This window comes from Aspergillus tanneri (genome assembly GCF_003426965.1).
Source record: "Aspergillus tanneri strain NIH1004 chromosome Unknown AapTan_3_pilon_pilon_pilon, whole genome shotgun sequence".
Lineage (NCBI taxonomy): Eukaryota > Fungi > Ascomycota > Eurotiomycetes > Eurotiales > Aspergillaceae > Aspergillus > Aspergillus tanneri.
Window position 1 is genome coordinate 3,535,317 of NW_022984630.1, and position 21,441 is coordinate 3,556,757.

General features: G+C 51.2%; 10 protein-coding genes across 10 annotated transcripts; 6 read left to right on the top strand and 4 right to left on the bottom strand.

Annotated features, from left to right (window-relative positions):
- Nucleotides 1-78: 78 nt before the first annotated feature.
- Nucleotides 79-3,414, top strand: ATNIH1004_004992 (MDM20/NAA25 family protein; the record flags this gene model as incomplete). Its single annotated transcript, XM_033569652.1, has 8 exons — nucleotides 79-213; nucleotides 301-576; nucleotides 654-830; nucleotides 945-1,285; nucleotides 1,348-1,627; nucleotides 1,689-2,442; nucleotides 2,497-2,609; nucleotides 2,662-3,414. The coding sequence occupies 8 exons, from the start codon at nucleotides 79-81 to the stop codon at nucleotides 3,412-3,414; spliced, it is 2,829 nt and encodes a 942-aa protein (XP_033428458.1).
- A 144-nt stretch (nucleotides 3,415-3,558) lies between these two features.
- On the top strand, nucleotides 3,559-4,729 carry RPL36 (60S ribosomal eL36 domain-containing protein; the record flags this gene model as incomplete). The annotated part of the gene is made up of 4 exons (XM_033569653.1): nucleotides 3,559-3,597; nucleotides 3,679-3,861; nucleotides 4,205-4,390; nucleotides 4,640-4,729. The coding sequence occupies 4 exons, from the start codon at nucleotides 3,559-3,561 to the stop codon at nucleotides 4,727-4,729; spliced, it is 498 nt and encodes a 165-aa protein (XP_033428459.1).
- A 669-nt stretch (nucleotides 4,730-5,398) lies between these two features.
- Nucleotides 5,399-7,208, bottom strand: ATNIH1004_004994 (putative UBX domain protein; the record flags this gene model as incomplete). The annotated part of the gene is made up of 2 exons (XM_033569654.1): nucleotides 5,399-6,794; nucleotides 6,847-7,208. The coding sequence occupies 2 exons, from the start codon at nucleotides 7,206-7,208 to the stop codon at nucleotides 5,399-5,401; spliced, it is 1,758 nt and encodes a 585-aa protein (XP_033428460.1).
- A 199-nt stretch (nucleotides 7,209-7,407) lies between these two features.
- On the top strand, nucleotides 7,408-8,205 carry pup3 (proteasome core particle subunit beta 3; the record flags this gene model as incomplete). Its single annotated transcript, XM_033569655.1, has 4 exons — nucleotides 7,408-7,410; nucleotides 7,466-7,484; nucleotides 7,557-8,011; nucleotides 8,062-8,205. The coding sequence occupies 4 exons, from the start codon at nucleotides 7,408-7,410 to the stop codon at nucleotides 8,203-8,205; spliced, it is 621 nt and encodes a 206-aa protein (XP_033428461.1).
- A 226-nt stretch (nucleotides 8,206-8,431) lies between these two features.
- Nucleotides 8,432-9,964, bottom strand: ATNIH1004_004996 (epoxide hydrolase; the record flags this gene model as incomplete). The annotated part of the gene is made up of 4 exons (XM_033569656.1): nucleotides 8,432-9,150; nucleotides 9,231-9,303; nucleotides 9,384-9,511; nucleotides 9,577-9,964. 4 exons carry the CDS (start codon nucleotides 9,962-9,964, stop codon nucleotides 8,432-8,434), a joined length of 1,308 nt encoding a protein of 435 aa, XP_033428462.1.
- Nucleotides 9,965-11,231: 1,267 nt separating this feature from the next.
- On the top strand, nucleotides 11,232-14,093 carry ATNIH1004_004997 (uncharacterized protein; the record flags this gene model as incomplete). Its single annotated transcript, XM_033569657.1, has 2 exons — nucleotides 11,232-12,201; nucleotides 12,256-14,093. The coding sequence occupies 2 exons, from the start codon at nucleotides 11,232-11,234 to the stop codon at nucleotides 14,091-14,093; spliced, it is 2,808 nt and encodes a 935-aa protein (XP_033428463.1).
- Nucleotides 14,094-14,918: 825 nt separating this feature from the next.
- On the bottom strand, nucleotides 14,919-15,789 carry TMED9 (emp24/gp25L/p24 family protein; the record flags this gene model as incomplete). The annotated part of the gene is made up of 3 exons (XM_033569658.1): nucleotides 14,919-15,068; nucleotides 15,164-15,549; nucleotides 15,630-15,789. 3 exons carry the CDS (start codon nucleotides 15,787-15,789, stop codon nucleotides 14,919-14,921), a joined length of 696 nt encoding a protein of 231 aa, XP_033428464.1.
- Nucleotides 15,790-16,099: 310 nt separating this feature from the next.
- SWC4 (SANT/Myb-like DNA-binding domain-containing protein) lies at nucleotides 16,100-18,031 on the top strand (the record flags this gene model as incomplete). The annotated part of the gene is made up of 3 exons (XM_033569659.1): nucleotides 16,100-16,193; nucleotides 16,265-16,382; nucleotides 16,453-18,031. The coding sequence occupies 3 exons, from the start codon at nucleotides 16,100-16,102 to the stop codon at nucleotides 18,029-18,031; spliced, it is 1,791 nt and encodes a 596-aa protein (XP_033428465.1).
- A 300-nt stretch (nucleotides 18,032-18,331) lies between these two features.
- On the bottom strand, nucleotides 18,332-19,945 carry ATNIH1004_005000 (uncharacterized protein; the record flags this gene model as incomplete). Its single annotated transcript, XM_033569660.1, has 1 exon — nucleotides 18,332-19,945. One exon carries the CDS (start codon nucleotides 19,943-19,945, stop codon nucleotides 18,332-18,334), a length of 1,614 nt encoding a protein of 537 aa, XP_033428466.1.
- A 19-nt stretch (nucleotides 19,946-19,964) lies between these two features.
- Nucleotides 19,965-20,674, top strand: ATNIH1004_005001 (uncharacterized protein; the record flags this gene model as incomplete). Its single annotated transcript, XM_033569661.1, has 2 exons — nucleotides 19,965-20,342; nucleotides 20,405-20,674. The coding sequence occupies 2 exons, from the start codon at nucleotides 19,965-19,967 to the stop codon at nucleotides 20,672-20,674; spliced, it is 648 nt and encodes a 215-aa protein (XP_033428467.1).
- Nucleotides 20,675-21,441: the final 767 nt, after the last annotated feature.

The window sequence follows — 21,441 nt, forward strand, 5'->3', positions numbered from 1 at the left end:
CATTTTCTTGTCGTCGAGTCTAAAGCCCTAGGACGCCGCTGTCTGCAGTAATACTGGTTTCTCCGATTGTGTTCCGCCATGTCCACTAATGACGCCGTGTTTCAACGGCGGAACAAGCAAATCCAAGATGCCATTGACGGGCAGAATCTCAAGCAGGCCCTGCAGCTAATTGAAAAGCGCATGAAGAAAGGGGAGGATACCCGATTTCTGAAGGTAGGTGTTTGATTGAACTGGATCGAATGTTTGGACCAGAGTTGCTAATCATTGGAATTGCGTGCGTTTATTTGAAAATAAAAATAGGTATGGAAGGCTCATATTCTTTTCCGGCATGTCGACAATGCCCATAGCCAGCGGGGTATCGCAGAGACGCTCGATTTGTGCAAAGCTGAACCCCCGACGACGGACCTCGACACTCTCGACATTCTGTGCGAGACCTTGGAAGCGATGGGTGGTCACAAAGATACCGTGAGAGACTTGTGGGAGAAGGCCTCCAAGGCGAAGCCGCAAGATTTGGATCTTCAAATGAAGTGGTTTACATATGCGTTCGATGGCGATGATTGGAAATCGGCGCAGAAGGTCGGTGATTCTTCCCCATACTCGTAGCAATTGGAACAACTGAAGCTAACAAGAGTGTCTTTTTTGGCGAGTAACAGGCCGCCATGACTCTCCAGAACAATTTCCCAAAGAACCGGAAATACTACTTCTGGGCCATTTTCCTCAGTTATCTTGTTGCTGTCGATGGTGCCAGCTCCGAGACCGACCGTAAGCTCTTTGGTACCTTGGCGTATCGCATGGCGTCTAAGGCCGCTGATAATGTTCCTTCTGATTCAGTACGTCTCCCATCTTTTTTTTTTTTTTTTTTTTAGTACACATTGTTTAGTTAGCCCTAAGTGTTGTATCCGTGTGTTGGGACAAGGAGTTGACGTTTACTCCAATGCGAACAGAAAGAATTGCTGAGCCCTCCGAGAGCTATTCAAACCGCTGAAGAGCTACTCCTGCTTGCTAAGATTTTCGAGTCTCAAGGGCGTCATGCCGAGGTCGTAAAAATCCTTGATAGCGAAACACTTGGAATTAGTTCTCGGGTCATTCAGAATGACTGGACTTTCGTTGGGGTAAAACTTGCCAATCTAGAAAGGGCACAGATGTGGCCAGAAGGCCTGTCGTACGCGAAGAGTCTTCTTGCAATTCCCACCAACGAAGTGGAACAGAAAGCCCTTCAAGAGCGTGATGATTGGGCGGTTTGGAGCCTGCTAGTTGCTGCAGCCCGGAATATCAACACCCAAGAGTAAGCCAATAACCAGCCGGCGGAGCATTTCCGTGGAATATCTGACAAGAGGTTTCCTCTAGAATCATTGCAGAAACTCAAAATTTCATCAGCAAATTCATTGAACATCAGCCAAAGTCGCGCAATGCGCAATTGGCTCGTCTTGATCTGACCCATTTCAGTTTCCAGTCGGGGAACTTGAACGCGGATGACCTGATCTCTGCCTGTCAGGGATATTTTGACTATAACAAGGATAAGCTGTATTGCTTTGGTGACTTACGGGACTATCTGTCAGCACTGGATAGGGACTCTGTCTCAAGATTTGTGGAATATTCAGCCAAAGCCCAAGGGGAAGCAGATGCGGTATGTGACTGCTAGTGCAACTTTGCATCCTTCATCAGGAAGCTAACATTAGTTATCACAGAAGAACAAAGGGGTTTCAACTATCAATGCACTCAAATTTGAGTACTGCTTCCTGCTCTCAGCTGACGAACCCAACGTGTCCAAGTCCAAAGTGGAAGAGTATGTCTCGCGTTGTCTGCAAAAGTACCGCGAGACTGCCCGCCCTGAACAAACCGCTGCTTCATCTACGATTGAAAGCCAGCCGAGTGATGATCTGTGCCTCCTTGCTGCTACGAGCTTGATCCGCTTCAGCGCAGTCTTAGTCTCGGAGAATAAGGAACAAGTGCTCAATCTTATCCTCATCCGCGCAGCAGCCATTCTGGAACGTCTCCTCATTGATTCTCCCCATAATTACCAGGCACTACTTTCACTTACGCGTATCTACCTCCGTCTTGGAGCGGGATCTCTGGCCCTGAAAACATTCAGCAGGCTTTCCGTTAAGCAGCTGCAATTCGAAACGGTTGCCCATAACCTCTTCACGCGCCTCTCCACCATCCATCCGCAGTCGGCCCCGCCTATCGAGGGCGCCGAATACAAGGACTTCAACCCGCAGTCCGCATTTGTAAAGGCTCTGAACTTCTATCGAACAGCCGAAATCACGACGGTCAGGAACCGGTCGAATGGCTTAGGTTATGGCAGCTATGTGAATATTGAGGGGACAATAGATCTACAGAAACGCCTGAAGCACAGTATCTGCCGAAGGCTGTGGGCACTCGAAGTGCGACGTATCCAGAGGCTGGTCGGCGGAGACCCTATGAGTCGCTACGAGGACGTTGGTAAGTTTTGGATGACCCTGTGACTTCATATTTTGCTGATGTAGATAAACATAGCGAGAGACTCATCTCCCTTGGTCGACCAGCGCGTGTTCGACGCATTTATGAACTATGAAGCCCCCGGTCAACCGACTCTAGAGGAACGGGTGCGTCTGGGACCTCTGCCGCGGGTGAGTTTATCCTCCATGTTTTAATTCGCGAAAGACGGCTAATGGGATACAGGAACAATGGGTGAAGTCGGCCAGAATGGTCGATCAGCTATTTGGAATGCTCAAAGACTCGATCCTTCAAAAACCAATGTCAGCCGAACCCCAACTACCTGATTTGGGGGATCTTGTCGGATCCAATGCAACTTCTGAGATGACCGAGCCGGAGATAGAGGGTGTCAAGGTCAATCTGAACCTCTTCACGGTGGCATTGTTCCTCAGTGGCTCAAAATCCGTCTTACTTGAGCAAGTCCAAAGCTGCTTATCTCAGGTGGGAGAATGGCTGGACGGTAAGTCGAAAGAGTATGCCATGCGCGATGACCAGATCTCTCCTGCTATCTTAAACACAGCGATCTTCTTGAAGTCCGAGACATCATTTGCCCCATCATGGAAGAGCTTCCACAGCCTGTTTACCGTTCTGGAGTCACTCAAGGCAGCGTCATTCATATCAACTATTGCTACCAGAAAGGGCTCCAAGGCCACCAAGTTGCCGAAGGATCAAGTCGAACGATTGGCCGAATCCACGCGCCAAGTTCACCAATCCATCCGGGAGAATATCCGGGCGCTCAAATTACGCATTTCCGAGCCTGGTATGCTCGGGTCTTTGACCGACCTAGTCATGGGTGGTACCGATGCCGGCGACAGCGGTTCCCAGCTTGGGCTCGAGCTGGGAAAGACTCTAGACATGTCTGCCGTGGAGATGTTCTGTGGCGAGCTGATGGAGAGCTGGGAGGAGGGACTCGCTGGACTCCTTACCGTGACTCTATGATAGGATATGGGATGTAGCGAAAAGATACATTACATTAGCTGTCGATACATTGATCAAAATCATTATATTCTTCCACATTTGATGTCCGTTTGAAAAACTCTTCATTTCCGCAACTCCTTAGACACCTTCCCTAAATCCGTTTCCATGAAATTCCAAGACTGCAACGGACCAGATGTCATTACCGTATTAGGCAGTCCATATTCATGCCTGAGGCAAAATTGCCAAGAGCACTAACCCGATGAGACATCAAGCCCTAAGCCCTAGACTCGCTACGCACGTCCGGCAGAACCAACCAAAACCCGGCAGACTCCATCGCGATATCGATCCGCACCGACGCCCATCGACTCGACAACTCCCTCAGCAACCACCGTCGTCGCCAACCCAGTCACAACCGTCGAGATGGCGCAAGAACGCTCCGGAATCGTGGTCGGCTTGAACAAGGGCCACGTAGGTCTCCCTGCAGCTTGATTTTTTGTTTCCTTCGCCCGGTCTTTGTCATTTGAGTTTGGTCGACGAATGGAGATGCAAGATGAGAAGATATGGAGAACGAGCGGCATGGAATAGGGCTGGGTATTGTTCCTGTGATTGAATTGAATTCAATGGGCAAAATACAGAAGGGGGAAGAAAGAGGAAGAGAAAGAATGAGGATGATTTCAATCGGGGTGGAAAGACAGGAAAATCGACAAATTCGGACCCCAAAACCTACTCACTGGACAAAGACCGGGACTTTCTACGAGGGATTTTGTTTGCTTCTACAGTGAGACTAATATTGTGTTTCTTGGAATAACAGAAAACCACCCCCTTCCAGTCGCCCAAGAACCGTATCAGCCGTACCAAGGGCCAGTCTTCTCGCCGCACTGCCTTCGTCCGAGAGATCGCCCGCGAGGTTGTTGGCCTTGCTCCCTATGAGCGCCGCATTATTGAACTCCTGAGAAACACTCAGGACAAGCGTGCTCGTAAGCTCGCGAAGAAGAGGGTATGTTTGGATTCGTCGGGAGGATTCGCATGTCTACTTTGCTTTGTCGTTTTGGTATGGGAGCCCTACAGTGTATCGGTTGGAGGGTAAAGGAAAATAGCTTCGAGAAGACTATCCAGTTGCCACGAGGCTATACCAACGGATACACTCACGGGTACTATACTGGACCAGAGCAACGAGGACATGTGGACCCTCTTCTTAACCTATCTACAAGAAGTACGACGCAGCTAACATAATTTTCCAACGCAGCTCGGCACTTTCACCCGTGGCAAGAAGAAGGTTGAGGACATGCAGCGCGTCATTGCCGAGTCCCGCCGTGTGGCCGGTGGTGCTCACTAAATTCATTTTTTTCTCTCCAATAAAGTTTTCTCCTATTAGCCAATACACAACGAGATTACGAAAAAATAAGAAAACAAAATGAATATAAGAATTGGTGGCTGATTGGCATGGCGTGTGTTTGTAGAAGAGCAGAACAAAAAATGAGAGATAATGAGGGAGCACCTGTCCATATAATCGAGGAAGGGAAATGGCATTTTCAAATGGCATTTTCCTTGTTTAATGAATAGCCGACCTATCGACATCATCCGATACTCTCCTTTTTGAGAACGAAAGGGGCAGAGGAGGGATATGTTCTAGGGATTGATTTCGTATACGTGGACAGGTGGACAAAAATGGTTCTTTGGAATCTAATGCAATACCCACTGGGATTCAGGCTTTTTTCAAATTCATTTTTCCTTCTCCTTCTTCGTAGCATATGATGGGTACATGACTTTCGGGGTTCCAGTTCGAGTTCGTAGGAACACTGTCGAATGCCCACATGACATAGCAAGTTGACTACGACGACCCGTAGTTTTAGTACTACAACCCATCTATCACGTACGGAGTAGGTCACGACTACTGACTGGAACATATTGTCATATCTACAATCCAAAGAATTCGTAATCGTAAAGAAAGACATACACGACGTGATTCAAGCCACTATTACCCAGGCCCACTGGAGGTAAGGATCTATTTCTTCCCAGGGAGTTTTAACCACTTTGGTAGTCCTCCTTTGCGCGCACCAGATTTCTCCCCTGACTGGCGATCCGTGCCTGACTTGGGTACGGCCGCGTCTTCGGATGTGTCCATCACTTCGGGAGGCTGTTCGACTTTGAGCTCCTGTGCTTTGGTTCGAAGTTCCGGTTTCAAGAGCTCTGTTCGACTCTGCCGAGCGGCCAGGGAGGCGCTGGCATCCCAGGTGAAGGTGACAAGGACTCGGCCGACCATGCCAAGGTCTTTGATCAAGAGAATCTTATCGGAGTCTGGGACTTCGCTTTGGATCTTCCTCCCGCTAGAAGCAGGGGTACCTGTAGGAAGGTGGGTGATGATGAATTTCTCTCCGGCAAATGGCTCAGCAAGACAGTTCCGCACGAAGTCGTAGATGGTCTTGCCTGTGTCTCCCTGGTTGAACTTGGCCACGATCTGGCTCTGATCGGGAAGACGAACCTTCACATCTACGCCTTGGACCGCTGCTAGTTTCTCCTCCTCGGCTGCAGCCTTGGCGGCGATCTCTGCGTCCGATGGGAGTCGTGTGTTTCGGGAAGCCATGTTGAGTCGACGCTGATGCGCTTGTGCGTGATCCACCGACGGCACGTAGTCGCTTTCATTATACGAGGTTTGCGCCGACTGGGGTGTACTGCTAGACGGCGGCGCAAAAACAGTGACGGAGCGTGAGGAAATAGTTGGCAACTCGGATGACTCGACAGGGGCAGGGATAACGTGGGGTTGAGTCTCTGGTGGTTGGTCTGGTGGAGTGGGTGCATTCGAGGTAGCGTTGGACGCAAAACTTGGTGGCCGCTGTTCCGGTTGATTTGGCTCCCTAGCTGTCTGCGTCTGTTCAGCGGACGATTCGTGCTGCTGGGGCGGAGCAGAGTCGTCAAAAGATTTGAAGTAGTCCTGGATCTTTACCATCGCCTCTTCCAGCGGTTCTTCTGTGCGGCGGAAGCTCAGCCTCAGTAGCACATTCCCATTGTTGAACCCTAGCTGCGCCAGCGACTTTTGCAAATCGGTAAAAGTCGATAGCTCTCGTTCCAATATTTGCACCACTGGAGTCTCATAAAACAATCTCCCCGATCCATTGTTGCCCCCAGTGGCAGGGACGCCTCGAGCTGTGAGATTCCGAGCAGACGATGCACCCGCGACACCCGCCTCAAACTTGCGCAAGATCAACCATATTGTAGTCGTACTGGGGAACTTGTCCAGAATGCGTCCATTCGGAGTCCCTCGCGCTTCTGGTTCGGGGAGCTGTAGAGCTACGGTGACAACAGAAGGAGACCGGGAGAGCTGCACCAACTCGAGTTTTGCGCCGGAGATGAGTCCGGAGAGGCGAAATACCAGTGAGAGATCGAGCTGCTTTCCTTTATACCTTGGAGGGAGTCAGTCTCTGGATCGATGATTTGATAATAACAGAAGCTTACTTCAACCCATACTGACTGGCGTTGACGCCTAGTTTTTTGCACGCTTCTTGTAAGATATCCGCCAAATGCTTCCCGGGGGTTGTCTTGACAGTGGCTCTCCGAGCTGTCGAGTCCAGGACTACGACATGAGAGCTCATGGTTCTGAAATGGTCGTTTTGATATTGTGGGGGTTGGTGGTGAGAAGGATGATCAGTTGAGATCTGGCGGGTGAGCTTGCGGATCTCAGTAGAATCTCTAGGCACAAACGAGCTAATCCGAGGAAAAGAAAGATCGAACACCGAGAGAAGGGCACCGACGGTGTTGGATTTGTTGGTGAGACGAGGCAAGAGTGAACTAACAAGTACTCTAGGCAGCGGGTGCATCGTCATCCGCAGAAGCTCGGCGGCTCCACGCGTTGGCGAGAGTGAGAGCTTCCCTCCGACAGCATCTTCCCTCCTCCATCTCTCTCCATCGCCCTCACCTCCCCCACTCCTCCCATTCTGTCGTTATATTTCCTCCTCAGTTCCCTCATTCGTCGGAGGGTTCTATTCCGCCTCCAATTTTTGTGATCGAGTCGCAATCATGGTATGTAGACGTCCTCTCTGACCATCCAGGCCAAGCAAGCTGACGATCTTCCTAGAGCTCTCCCTTCGACATCAGTATGCCTTCTCTCCCCCCCCATCTGATCCTTATCGTTTATTTAATCCCGTATTAACCGCTTCTCTTGATAGACGGCGGTGCCTGCGTCGCCATGGTGGGCAAGGACTGCGTCGCAATTGCCTGTGATCTCCGACTGGGCATGCAGGCCCTGACCGTCTCGAATAACTTCCCCAAAATCTTCAATTTCGGCCCGGCGACCTTCCTCGGTTTGACCGGTCTGGGTACCGACGTCGCCACCGTCTCGGACCTCTTCCGCTACAAGGTCAACATGTACCGACTCCGGGAGGAACGGCACATTGCTCCCCAGACCCTGGCCAACCTGGTCAGTTCGTCGCTTTATGAGCGGCGGTTCGGTCCTTTCTTTGTCAGCCCCGTCGTGGCCGGAATCAACCAAACAACGGGCAAGCCTTTTATCTGCGGATTTGACAGTATCGGGTGTATCGATTTTGCAAAGGACTTCATCGTGAGCGGGACGGCTAGTGAGCAGCTGTTTGGTACCTGTGAAAGTCTGTGGGAGCCGGATCTGGTATATCCCCCATCTCCCTCCCATTTCTTCGATCGATTCTAATGACTCAGTCCGCGGACGATCTGTTCGAAACCATTTCCCAGGCGCTCCTTAGTGCGGTCGACCGAGATGCCCTGTCCGGTTGGGGTGCCCAAGTGTATATCATAGAGAAGGACAACGTGACCAAGCGGTTATTGAAGGGAAGACAAGATTAGAGGAATTCTTTTCGGGCTATGTTTTTTTCTTCTATTTTGTTTGCGGTCTTTCTTCATACTGTTCGATGTTCTAATTTTACGTCCCACTACCATTGATTGGCATTTGCTGGTAGCAAAAGCAGGCTTCTGGCGTCTGTGGTCTCCATGGATATTACATACTATCGGATGAGTACCTAAGTAGGGGATTAAAACTCTCAATCTCTGCACCGTGGCTTTGAAAGGTCCATCAGTGCCCATCCTTCCCAGCGACAGCGCCATAAGCCTGTCCATTCTTCCCCAGAAACCCTTTCAAGTCTGCCGCCAGCAGCTCCGGCACCTCCCACGCAGCAAAGTGTCCGCCGCAGTCATATTCATTGGCACGCACGACGGAGCCCAGTAACCCCCGCCAGGACAGAGGCGTCTTGATTAGTTCGCGGTTGAACTGCGCCACAGCCAACTTGACACAACTCGGAGCTGCGGTCGATAACACCTCGGTGGTCGAGAGGCCCGGGGGGGTCGAGGAAGAATCATTCCGTGTGGCCTCGTAGTAAATACGGATGGAAGCCGCGGGGCCTGCAGTCGAAAATTGATAGATACTGACCCAGGTGAGGATCTCGTCGTCCGTCCACGGATAGTCATCCGACCAGGCATGTAGTTTGTCGTAGATCCACGCCAACAGGGCCACGGGACTATCCTGGAGAGCGTAGCCCAGGGTCTGAGGACGGGTCTCCTGTTGGCGCATGTACCCGCTCCCTTGAGTCAGGTAGTGTTTGGTGACGGCAAGATGGGCTTTATCCGTGGACGAGAACGGGATAGTCAGCAGGGATTGAAGGAAGAGAAGGGGGTTTCGCCACGGGAAGGGAGGCGCCACGGGGAACATGTTAAGATGGATGGCTTTGGCATGGTTGGGATAGCGCATGGCCATCACACGGGCGAGGATACTGCCCCAGTCGCCTCCTTGGATGGCTGTTGAAAAAAAGAAAGAACGTATCAATATTTGCTCTTTCTACAAATAAGATGACAATAAGAGAGAAGACAACACGGACCGTACTCGTCGTAGCCCAAGGCCGACATGACGGCATGCATCGCCTCCGCATACTGGACCAAACCAAACCCTTTCTATAGAGGATTAGATCGGGGTATCTAGAAGATATCTGGAAGACATCTAGAAGATAATTGAAAGGACACATATGACCGACCTGTTTCACGCCCGAAGAAAAGCCAAAGTTGGGCAACGAAGGTGCCACCAGATGAAATGCCGGTTGATCGTTGTTGCCGGTCGTCAGCAGAGGGATCAGCTTGATGGCTTCGAGGAAGCTTCCCGGCCCTAGAGTCCTCTCTGATGGTTACATTTACGGGTCCCATTAATGGACAGGGTCTAGGGCGTCCTACAGCCATGGATGAAGAGCAAGGGGATAGCACTTGGATTGGAGCTGACATGATGCAAGCAATGGATGTCCAGCTCACCAAATCCCGCCACAGCGATGGGAACCAGGAACTGATTTAGTTTATCATTCAGATCTTGTTCCTGTCGACGCCAGTTGAACCCATCGCGCCAGTATGCGGTCAATCGTTTCATCTCATTCAGAGGAACGCCCATGTCCCATTGAGCGTCGTCCAGCTCATCGGGAAAGACAGCCGTCTCGAGCTTTTTCCGCAGACGTTCTAGGTGGGTATCGGGAACGGCGATTTGGAATGGGTTTGCCATGTTTTCCGTGGTTGGGGTTGTTTTGACTGACGGTACCAGTCCTGGCTTCTGTGACTGTGATTGTTTCGCCATTATATAGCATCCGCTATAGCATCCGCAGATGATCTAGGGTGATTCGATCGTTGGTCGTACAGCCTCGGTCCATGTGAAGTGGGATGGAATGGAGGGGAGATGTTTGGGACCCTCGATATTGACGATCGTTATTGGAGACCCATGGGCTGTTTTTTGGTTTGTTCCTCTCTTCATGGAAGGGGATCTTTTGGAGTAGGATGATCAGGGTTGAGGATGGTTTTTGACATTGTAGTTGGAGATGGAATGCGAATCGATGGGTTGGATGTACATGTACACTCTTGAAAATCTCTCTCTTTATATATCCATAGGTATATATTTGTATTTTTTTTTTTTAATTTTTAATTTTTTAAATACTTTCATCCATTTTTAGTCCCTCAAACAAAACCCATTCTAAAGCCATAATTGTGGAGTCGAGATACCGTATTGATTCGTTTCAGCTCCCCGCGTCTAGACTGGGCGATCGGCAAATCCGATTCTGCTCTCTCTCTTTTCCTCTTCCTCTTCCTCTTCTTTCTGTCTCTCTCTTTCTATCCTTTCGCTCTTCCGTCATTTCTCTTCCCAATACCAACGCTTGTCATACATCTCGTCTTGGGTCGTCGATCTACTAACCATCTCTATCCGCGGTCTCGACGGCCCTCTGCCGTATCTTTTGTGGACACTTTCCCGGCCCCGTCGCTAGTCACGGCATTTGATCAGTGCTTTTCGTCTTTCCGGGGAGAAATCCCAAGAGAGATTCATCGATATATCTGGTCGGAATTTGATTCTGGAGAAATCATCGCCACAGCAGCCTTTCCTCGTTCTCAGTCGGACATCCTCAACTTGCCCTACTTGAATCAGTCTGCCAGGACCTATCGAAGTCATCTAGAATCCCCTTAGACGCCCTCGTGCGGTGCGTCTGAACCTCGTGGTGAGGCTCGTTCTGGGCTTCATCTTCCTCAGTCGGACCAGAGTGATGTATGTTTCGGTAATCGTTTGAGAGAAGAACAAGAAAAACAAAAGAAAGAAAGAAAGAAAGAAAGAAAGAAAGCGACTCGGATTGCTCCTATGGTAAGACCGATTGCTAACACGGCCTGCGACATCTATTTAGATTGAGAGCCATGCGTTGTGTCCTGGTCGAATACTCATCGCGTCACTTGTCGATTGTCCACTACTCAGCGACGCTCTCCTGGCGCCCTCCTATACCGTAATCGAACGTTTCACTCCCCGAGTCCACTCGTCCGGGAATCCCGAATCGGTCGTTCGCTAGAGATACCTATCCGGGCGCACCATGTCTGATTCAGTCGAGTCGGAATGGTCCAAATCGTTTCACTCTGGCCCTGCCACGCCATTTCTTCCCTGCAAGTCCGGATGTCTCCCTGGGGAACCTCCCGTCACCTCGCCAGCCGACCCATCTAACAGTCAATTTGCCCACGGATCTCAGAATGTCGCTGTCGATCGACTGGTGAGACTTAAGCAGGAACTTAGAGCTCTGGATGCGGAGTCGTTCTGGAAGCAGCTAATGGAGGGCCTTGCCTCGATCTGTGGTGCCCAGTATACGTTCGTGGCCCGAAGAGTTCGGGACAATGAGCCTGTGATGGAGGTGGAGGGCCGCAAACCATGCTTATACGGCACTGTGTTCTACTACAACGATGGCCACCAGACGGAGGGAATACAGAGAAACCGTTACTTTGCTGGCGGCAACCCGCAGTCTCACATGGATCACGGGAAGCCCTGTCTAATCCCCGAGAATTTGGGATCATTTTTCTTGTTCGATCAAGATAAGCTTCCGTTCGCCGCGGAGGGTTACTTGGCAGTTCCCTTGTTCTCGGAAACGAAATGTTCAGCTTATCTTGGTCTGATGTGGTCGGGCCCCGGTCTACAGAAACGAACCCTTTCATGGCAGTTTCTGGAAATGATATTGTATTCGTTGGAAGATTTGATTGTGAAGCGAATTGTCGACAATGCAGGTGATGTAGATCCAGATCGATGCCACCGAGAAGTCAAGAGCGTTTCTGCTGGCCAGAAAATCGTCGATGATGTGCATCTCAACCTGCCTCATGGGCACGTGGACTTTTCTTCACACGCTCTGAAGCCCTATGCTAGGAGTCTGTCCCACGAACTCCGGACGCCAATGCAGGGGATTGTTGGAATGTTAGATGTCATGCATGCTACCGTCCGCGAAGCCATTCAGGGCAAGCCATCGCCGAAGACTGGAGATGTCTTCCAGACTCTGAAGGAAAACATTGAGATGGTTCAAGGTATGTGGGGACTGATCGATTTCCCCAATGGTTCCACAGCTAACCCCCATGCAGATAGTGCTAGACGAGCTGTTGAAGCTGCCGATAACGTGGTCCACGCCTACGATCTGAACATGCAGGTACCCAAGACCCCCCAATTTGAGCGGGAAAACGACTGCTTTGGAGGGCCCGTCCAGTCGCCCCTACATGGGGGTGAAAATCGGCCGAATATTTTCATTGAAGGAAACAACATAACCGTCAACCCGTATAAACGGCGACGGAGTAACCCGTTCGATCACGGTGTCGGGCTACCACCGAAGCACAAGATCCCGCGCGCTTCTGCACAAAAGGGTCTTTCGCCCCGGAGCGAAGAAGTGAAACATGCAGTCCACGAAAGCGAGAAAATCATTCATGCGACTCCAGCACGTCAGATCGAAGCAGTCATGGCTAGCATGGTGGAGCCTCGCCCATGCCTGGCGGCGCGGCGCTCAGCATCCCACCTCATGTTAGAGGGTATCAATGTCAACTTCCGGGGACCGGCAGTCCGCTCTACCAAGCTCCGCGATCTGCTTCGACTGGTGATTAACGAATCATTACATGTTGGCGGCCGACCCGACTTTGCCGTGACCAGTGCGACTGACCTAGGGGAGAGAATCGAAGTTCGGTCGCGGTCTTCCAGCGGGGAGGTATTCTCTAAAACGATAGATTGGACCGTGGATTCTGCATTGCCAGAGACGCTCTTCGTGGATGACCGTGACCTTGCGAAGTTGATTTCCTGTGTCTTCCTGAATGCGATCAAATTTACCAACCATGGAGTAATCAAGGTGCATGCAAAACTTGGTTGCAAAGTCAACGATGTCTTAATCACTGTGCAGGATACTGGACCGGGCATCCCGGTGGCCTTCTTGCCTAAGTTATTCAAACCTTTCGCTCGCCAGGATGCATCGACTACTCGAAGCAAAGACGGACTCGGCTTGGGGCTTCTTGTCGCGAAAGGACTTGCAAGAAAGATGGGCGGCGACCTGGTCTGTGTTCGCTCCTCGACTTCAGGCCCTGACCGTGGTTCGGAATTTGAAATTCGAGTCCCGGTCTATCAGTCTGAGCCACCGACTAAGTCCGCGCCTACAACGAGACTACTAACCCCTCCTAATCTCAGCAACTCCTCCGGGATCAGCAGCACAAGCAGTTCAAGTCTCGATTCCCTGTTTACTCCTTCGCCCCTTGCAGGCCAAGCGCTGCAACAACTATCCCCTAGTCTCACGGACGAGCCAGGGTCCGTCCCTGCCCGCTCGGCGCCTTCTACCCGGACATTGCAGAGCCTCCCCAGGAGAGGTTCCCATGATGATAAGCTCGGGGAGAAACACCCGCTCACCTTCCTGGTGGCTGAAGACAATAAGATCAATCGGCGCGTGCTAGTGAATATGCTGAAGAGACTCGGTTATAAAGAAGTCTATGAAGCATGCAACGGGAAGGAGGCCGTGCGAGTTATGCAGGATGTCCTCGCTTCACAGCGAAATGCAGATCCGCCAAACGGTAGCGCTCGTGGAAACGAAGCCAATGGTTCTCCGCTCCCTGATCCCTCGGAACATCGCAAGAAACTCAAGCCGGTGGATGTTATTCTGATGGATCTCTGGATGCCGGAGATGGATGGATACCAAGCCACCTCGAAGATCATTCAGCTGGTCGATGAATACCACGGCCAGATTCCTCCCAATCGCCCATGTGACCTGCCGGGACAAGGCACTGAGCCTCGATCCCCGACAGTTCTTGCTGTCAGCGCCGACGTAACTGATGAGGCGCTGGCGCGTGCTTCGAAGGTTGGTATGAAAGGCTACATGACCAAGCCGTATAAACTCTCTGACCTGGAACGACTGATTATGGGATTTTGCAACGACACGGGACAAAAAATTTAATATAATTTCCCCCCTTTCGACGAACATATGATCTAGATACGGTGTTTTAGTTTGGCTTGCCTTTTTTCTTTTCTTTTCTTTTCTTTTCTTTTCTTTTCTTTTCTTTTCTTTTCTTTTCTTTTCTTTTTCGTCATGGCATGCGCTTCGCCCAATTCCCGCTTTATACCTTGTTTCTTTTTTTCTCCTTTTTGTTGGAATCTACGCCAGACGTTTGATATGTCTTATACGAAAATCCGGGCTGGCACTAGAATATCTAGTCTGATGCATGTATGAGCGACATACTAGCAGGCTTTATAATGACCATGATTTGGAATGCAGGACAAAAAAGAGAATTATATAAAGAGAGGGGGAAAGATATATCGATTGGTGGAGGGTGCTACAATTGATGCATCATCCTGGATGGGTACATAAAAATGATACTGGAACGTTGATAACCCATGCATTTGATTTTGTAAACATTCGTACTGAAAGACATGGCGTGTAGGAGGTCGCCGAGGATAGTAAAAGAGTCATTTGGCTCAAAATAGAAAACTTTCGTCATTATATCCATATCCATCAATCTACTCATTTATATCACAGAGGCAAACCGACAAGTCAAGCCAGGGATGTCTTATCGAATGCCACCGGGACCGATCTACGGCCCTGTTCCTCCTATCCATGAAGGACCAGACTGCGAGAAAATTTCTCGATTGACGTTCAGAAGAATTGAGAAGAACCCAAAGCAGACCAATCCCAAGCTCTAGGTGCGCCGAACAATTTCTCACACACATACACATGCTCTTTCCATCCTTCTTTCATCCCTCTATCTCCCTATTTGTCCTTCCTTTATGTCAACTTCTGTTTGATGAAGAAGGAGCGAAGATGAGACAGCTGCCAGGCGCAGGCAGCCGATAGAACAGCGAGTTGGATTAGGGTCCAGCGAACGACACGCGAGTTGGTAGCCTCAGATTGATCACGGAATTCGGCCTCGCGTTCCTATAGAAAGAAAGTCATCGGATTAGTATGTCATTCCCCCAATGGACGGGATTAGCCGTCACCGTTGGGGATAGAGATAGTATAACGTAACGTACCCGTTGGAACACCTGTTCGCGACGAATATCCTGCAGCCGACCGTTCAGATCCTTAACTTTCTGGACAATGTCCTGTATCTTTCCCTTATCCTCCGTTTCGATCTTGCTGGTTTCGCCAATGGCAATATCCAGCGACACCCGCACGGCTCCGGCGGGGCCTCCTGACAGCCAGCCCCCGGTGGAAGCGTCGGTGTCCGGCGTGAAGCAGATCTTATGCAGGCCAGAATCAGCGGCGGAAAAGGTGAAGCGGCCGGCGTTGCTGTCTCGCTTGGAGACGACCCGGTGGTCGTTGTCAAAGATCTCGTCGACAGTGATGAGCATCTTCAGATTGGTGTCAATTTGATACGTGTTCGATTGCGGGTTGAACACTTCGGTGGAGTAGCGTCCTGCTCGGGGTTCAAATTAGATAAAGCAGGAACAATTCGACAGGGGATCCAAGTGAGGAATCCCGCCAACAGAGACGCACCAACAACCAGGGTGTCCTTGGGGAGCTCCTCGTAAAAGCACTTGGCTTGACGGCCCTCCATATAGAAGTAGAGTGCGTTGGTGGGTACTGAGAGACACATTATGGCGCACAGGGCCAAAACGGACGACAGCCATGAGGCCGAAGAAGTGGACAAGGCCATGGTGGGATCGTGGGATGAGGAGGAAGCGGTTGACGGGGAGGACGAGCAGGAGAGGGAATATGAGGGCGACAGGACAGTGCATACTGCTGCTGTCCGTCACAAGAAGCAAATCACGGGTAAAGTCTTGGCGCGAATTCTTGACCTTCATATTCCGCCCCATCTTATCTGGCCACCCTCCTTCCTCTCTGCATCGTCCATCACTCGACTATCCGTCATTTTATCTGCACTGCTCAGTTGATCTCATCCAAGCCATCCTTACTCCGTCGTTCGTTGTTTGTTGTTGTTCCTACCCTCTGTGGTGTCCTTCGTCATGGCCGCCGCCGACGTTCGTGACATGCTGGATTTGCCCGCGGAGAGCCATCCTCGACCTCATAAGAAACAAAAAGTGGTCGAGAAAAGGCCAGGTTCGTTTGTACCCAATTATTTTGATGCGAATGAGTAGTCGAAGGCATTCCAATCTAATGCGTCTGTCTAGAGGGTATCACTCGCGAGCTCTACGCCCTTTTGGGCGAAAGGGCCCCTCCCATCGCCATCAATGAGAATCGTTACAAAGGACGCCCCAAGTGGATGAGTAAGTTGCGGGTTCGTCCATGGTATGTATCATCGGCCCCCTTCTTGATTCTGCTACCCACCGTAACTGCTAATCGCCATTTTTGCCTTCAGGCGCTTGACCCCGTTCTCCAACGACGCCCGGTCCGACGGTCTTATCCTACGCCACTGGCAGAGACAGCAGGAAACCGCAAAACCCGCTGCACAGGATGAATCCGAGATGGAGATAGACGGACAAATGCAAGAAGAAGGCGCTCCCAAACCAGCTGACCAGCAGTATGCGTTTGCAAAGTACAATATCAAACCCCGGGTCGCGAACCGATATACCGATGAAGAGTACAACCGCCACTTGAAGAGCGACGACTGGTCACGGAAGGAAACCGACTACCTGATGGACTTGGTTGAAGAATACGATCTACGATGGATGGTGATCGCTGATCGCTACGACTATCAGCCGCACCCCGTCGATGGAGAAACGAATGCCAGTGCGCTCGTGCCGGCCAAGCAATGTCGCACCATGGAACAGATGAAAGCGCGGTATTATTTTGTTGCAGCCTCGATGCTGGCCCTCGAACACCCGCCCTCAGAGATGTCGGAGGCGGAATTTGAACTGCACGAGAAGATGATGAAATTTGACGCCGACCGTGAGCGGGCCCGAAAGGATCTTGCATCACTGCAGCTGAATCGCACGGCGGACGAGGTGCGCGAGGAAAGCATACTCCTGGAGGAATTGAAGCGTATTACCGCCAATGAGCAGGAGTTCCTTGCCGAACGCAGAGAGCTCTATGCACGCCTCGAGGTTCCGATCAGCGTGGGCAACACCACCATGTATCAATCCAGTCAAGGGCTATCCCAACTCCTACAGACGCTCCTACAGGCCGACAAGAGCAAGAAGAGACGGACGATACTTGGCCCCGAAGGGACGGTACCGAGCCCGGCTGGACAAACTCCTGCTCCGAACGCAGCGGGCGCCCGTGAAAGTCGTGCTGATACTCCAAGCTCCGTAGCCCCTGCACCCACGAACAAAAAAGCGGCTGCTGCTGCCGCGGCCGCCGCAGCGAACAAAGATATGCAGCAAGCTGTCAAGACCCTCACACCGGCCGAAGAGGCCAGGTACGGAGTACAGCATCACGAACGATTGGCTCCAAGCGTACAATTCCGGAGTGACCGGGCCCAGAAGTTGACGCAGGCCAAATCCAACGTCCAGACCCAGAAGTTGGCCGCCGCCCTCGCAGAGCTGGAGATACCCCTCCGACTGGTTATGCCCACGGAACGGGTATGCAAGGAGTTCGAAAAACTTATCCACTCAGTGAATCTGCTGCTGGATGCGCGTAAGGCGGCCGAGAAGGTAGACAGTGAAATACGCGTCCTCGAGGCCACTAGGGAGGAAAGGGAGCGGAGAGCACGAGAGGCGAGGGAGAAGGCAAACCCGGAGGTGAAGGCTGAACAGGATGATGACTCCGTACCACAAGCAAGCGCAGGACCCGAGTCTGCATCCGGCGCCTTGGCCGGTGCCCCTTCGAGCACCGCAGGTGAAGCGGACAGCAAAGCCGCCGAATCTGGTGGTGACACCAGTCGCGGTCCTGCTGCTGATACTACACCGATGAAGGATCGAGAGGGCCATCCTCATAAACGCTCTGCCAGTGTCCTGAGTAACTCGAGCGATAAAAGTACGAAGCGACAGAGGAAGTAAAGGGTGCACATTAGGGTTTCTGGCTTTTCTCGTGTTTCCATATACCTATGTACGACTACCATGAACATACTCGCTAGGTCTTTTTGGCCAAACTACCGTCAATGGACATTAATATTCTGCTGGTTCCAATACGACAATTTCATGATTATTCCCAAACGCTCCACCAACTGCAGATGATATCCTATCGCGTATCAAGTAAAAGGGAAAACAACCTGCCATGAGAAGATTTACTCAAAGGGCTCATCCACCCATACCATTGGTAGAATGAAAGCTTGGGCGAAGATCCCCAAAAGGAGTCGTCTACTCGGGGACTGGTTGGATCTCTGGAAATTCGTGGAATGTGTCAGCCAAGTTATCTGCAACGTCGTCTGAGCCAGACCCTTCTGGTTCTTCTCGATCGATTATATGCTTATCTGGGGTCGAGGCTCTCTCTTGTGAAGTTCCAAAGCTATCCTTCCTGTCGACGGCAAAGATAGGGTGGTCATCGTCCGCCTTCTGGCATCTTTTCCTGAGATCGCGGATTTTGTATTTCACGACTCGGGTTCCATTTCTCAGCGCGATGGAGTTTTGCTCGGCAGATATTGCCATCTTCGCCTCTACTTCGCGGGCGAGCTCAGTCATGCTGCGCCCTTTGGCCCATATGCTTCGCGCGTGATTCAATCCCATTCGGCCTCTTTCCTCGCCGTCGACGTTCCCCGAGGCGTCCCTGCGGGAGATCGATGGCTCCTCCAAAGTCTGCTCTAAACCTACGCCGCAGAAATGACTCCATGGGGGCTTTTTGTCAGTCTCCGTCTCCTGGTCGTTTCGCCCCTTTTTCCGATATCCTAGTTTCTCCCATAGAGATGACGTTACAGAATCACAACTCGCTGTATCGCTTTGATTGGTTGCCTCGACAGATGTCGCTGCGCCAGATCGATGGCGCGGATTCAAGCGATGGATGATGCTGGAGATATCATAAGTCGAGTCTCCAATTCTTAGTGATATCTTACTAGTCGTCTCCGTGCGTTGTTTGTCATGACTGTCCGAAACCACTTCGGTGCCCTGTTTGTTGTCTCCTACCACGGGTTCCCCAAGGTTTCCATGGGACGGTCGTCCATCTGCCTCGTCTGCTGGCACAAGGGTGTATCCATACCCAAGACGACGACCCCCGGACATCCAACCCACGCTCATTTGGCGTGGAGACACCAGGCTTTCTTGTATGCTACCACCAGCACCCAGTGCGGGAGATGAGAGCGATCGATCCGACCCAAACTGCTCGATGAATTTGCTTTTTTGTACATTGGCCATGCTTGTCCTCCCGCATTCTGGAGCAGTAGTTTCGCTTGGCTGGGCGATGTGCATTTCTTGTGGCCGAGGTGAGGGCTTACGGTTAGATTGAACATCGTTACCAGAGCCCATAAATGCTCTTTCGGGATGGGAAAGGGAATGGTTGAATACTTTTGGTTCCCAATGATAGCCCTGAAAATTCGAGGAGAAACTGGTTCCGCGAGAATAAGACGACGAAGCGTCTTTCATGGGCAGCACACCGAGATATGTGCCTTGTCCTTCACAGGATGGCATCTTTGTCGCTTCCAAATTGGAAAAGTCCTGATGCAGATGGGGCGTGTTCCGTGATTCCCCCTTATTGGTCCGGACGTTTTCGTCAAACGATTGATTTTGGGATAGAGCATGAGGTGACGATGAGGGGGACGCTAATGCTCTGGGAATGTTCATGTCAACTAGGTGGATTGATTTCCCGTCGGAATTCAGCTCCCTTTGATGCCGCTGATTTCTTTTCGTGACCGAAATTTGTGGAGGAGGACTGGTCAAAGATTCTGCAGATGTTGGATTCTGCTGTGCATATGTGGGCGTGCAGCCCGAGGAACTCGGACCTTGTCCATTGTTAGTGGTTGTCAGATTTTGATTCTGGAGCATTTGATGGATATTGAAGGGTATGTCCTACCCGTTCGATACCGAGGGTATTGATAGCCCTGCGTTGCAGACAGGGGCTTCTCTGTCCCTGCCTCCTGGGACACGCCGCTGGCTATACTTTGGCAAGGACTTCCAGCCCTTCCCCGGGGGTATTCATTATAGGGTGCACGAGAGGCAGAGAACCCATGAGATGCTTGTGGACCCCAACGTGGGTGACTACGTGAACGCCATTGTGATTGTGGCCTTTCCATCTCCCTATGGTTCATGTGGTGGCCATGTCTTTCCCTGTAGCTCCCATACATTGACCCTGATGAGTTTCCACTCAGGTGCTCTTGTTCTGTCTCGTAAGGAGGCCGTCCAAGAGGCGACATGCTCTTCCACAAACCGGGCCTGGGAGATGGTTCTTCCTTGATGTAGCTGGCTTGCTTTGGGGTGGTAATGTATTGCGCATCACTATCATAGCCTCGTTCACTAATCAAGCTACTTCCAATATCGTTTGACGCGATTCGGTCTGGTCCATACTTGACGGAAATGGAAGAGAAGGGAAAAGGAGAATTCCCAGTTTTCCGGTCGCACCTGCGTGGCCGCATGGAAAACCCATTTGATTCTCGAGAAAATCGTCTCCGCAGCCTGTTCGAGAAGCCCCCAGAGGAGTCACTTTGCCTGTGGACTGACGACTCCTCTCTTGACGAGGATACACCTGCGGCTGCTGTCAGTGGTCATGGAGTCTGAGGACGGAAGAATTCCAAGCCGAATAGTTTACCTTCGGGAGGTCCATCTGGGGCAGATCGTGACTCTAGCCGACTCAACTGGTACTGGCCAGAGTGCGCGGTGTCAGACGAGGCGGAAGACCTGCGGCTCCCGAAGAGCCGGGGGCAAAAGAAGAACCTCATGGAGTCATGCAAAACAACTCGGTGTGGTCCACCTCTCTGGCTTGACTACCATGTACAAGTGATGTACAATGCAAGGAGCACGGGCGGCGTGGATGTGGCAGGAATGATTTTATGGATTAAGGATAGGAAAGACCACCCAGACATTGCAGCGTCTGAACGGAAAGAGGCAGGCAACACCATCATCATTCATCTCTCTTGCCATTATAGGAAACCGCGAGGCTTTACTGTCCCAACAGGCTGCTCCACGCTTCCTCATACTTCAGGTATTTATAGCCAATAAGCCTGCTATAGATAGTGGTATGGTAGTGCCTTTCTACTGCGCGTGACTATTTCGATAACAATGCACGATATAAGTTGCTATGTAAGATGATGGACGGCTTTCTATGCAGGTGTGCTCGTATTCGGTCTCAGCCAGATACTTCGGAGGATGCATTTTCCAGTAGCTGGTACCGGGCACCTAATCAATGGAACCTACGGATAGTACTGTACCTCTGGAACTAGGGTCCGTATGATGTATCGCCGTACCGTATGGATGGATGTATGGAATGTACCCATACGTTTCCCTGGTTATCCGAGGTGAGTCAGCGCTACCGATGGGCTAGTTAC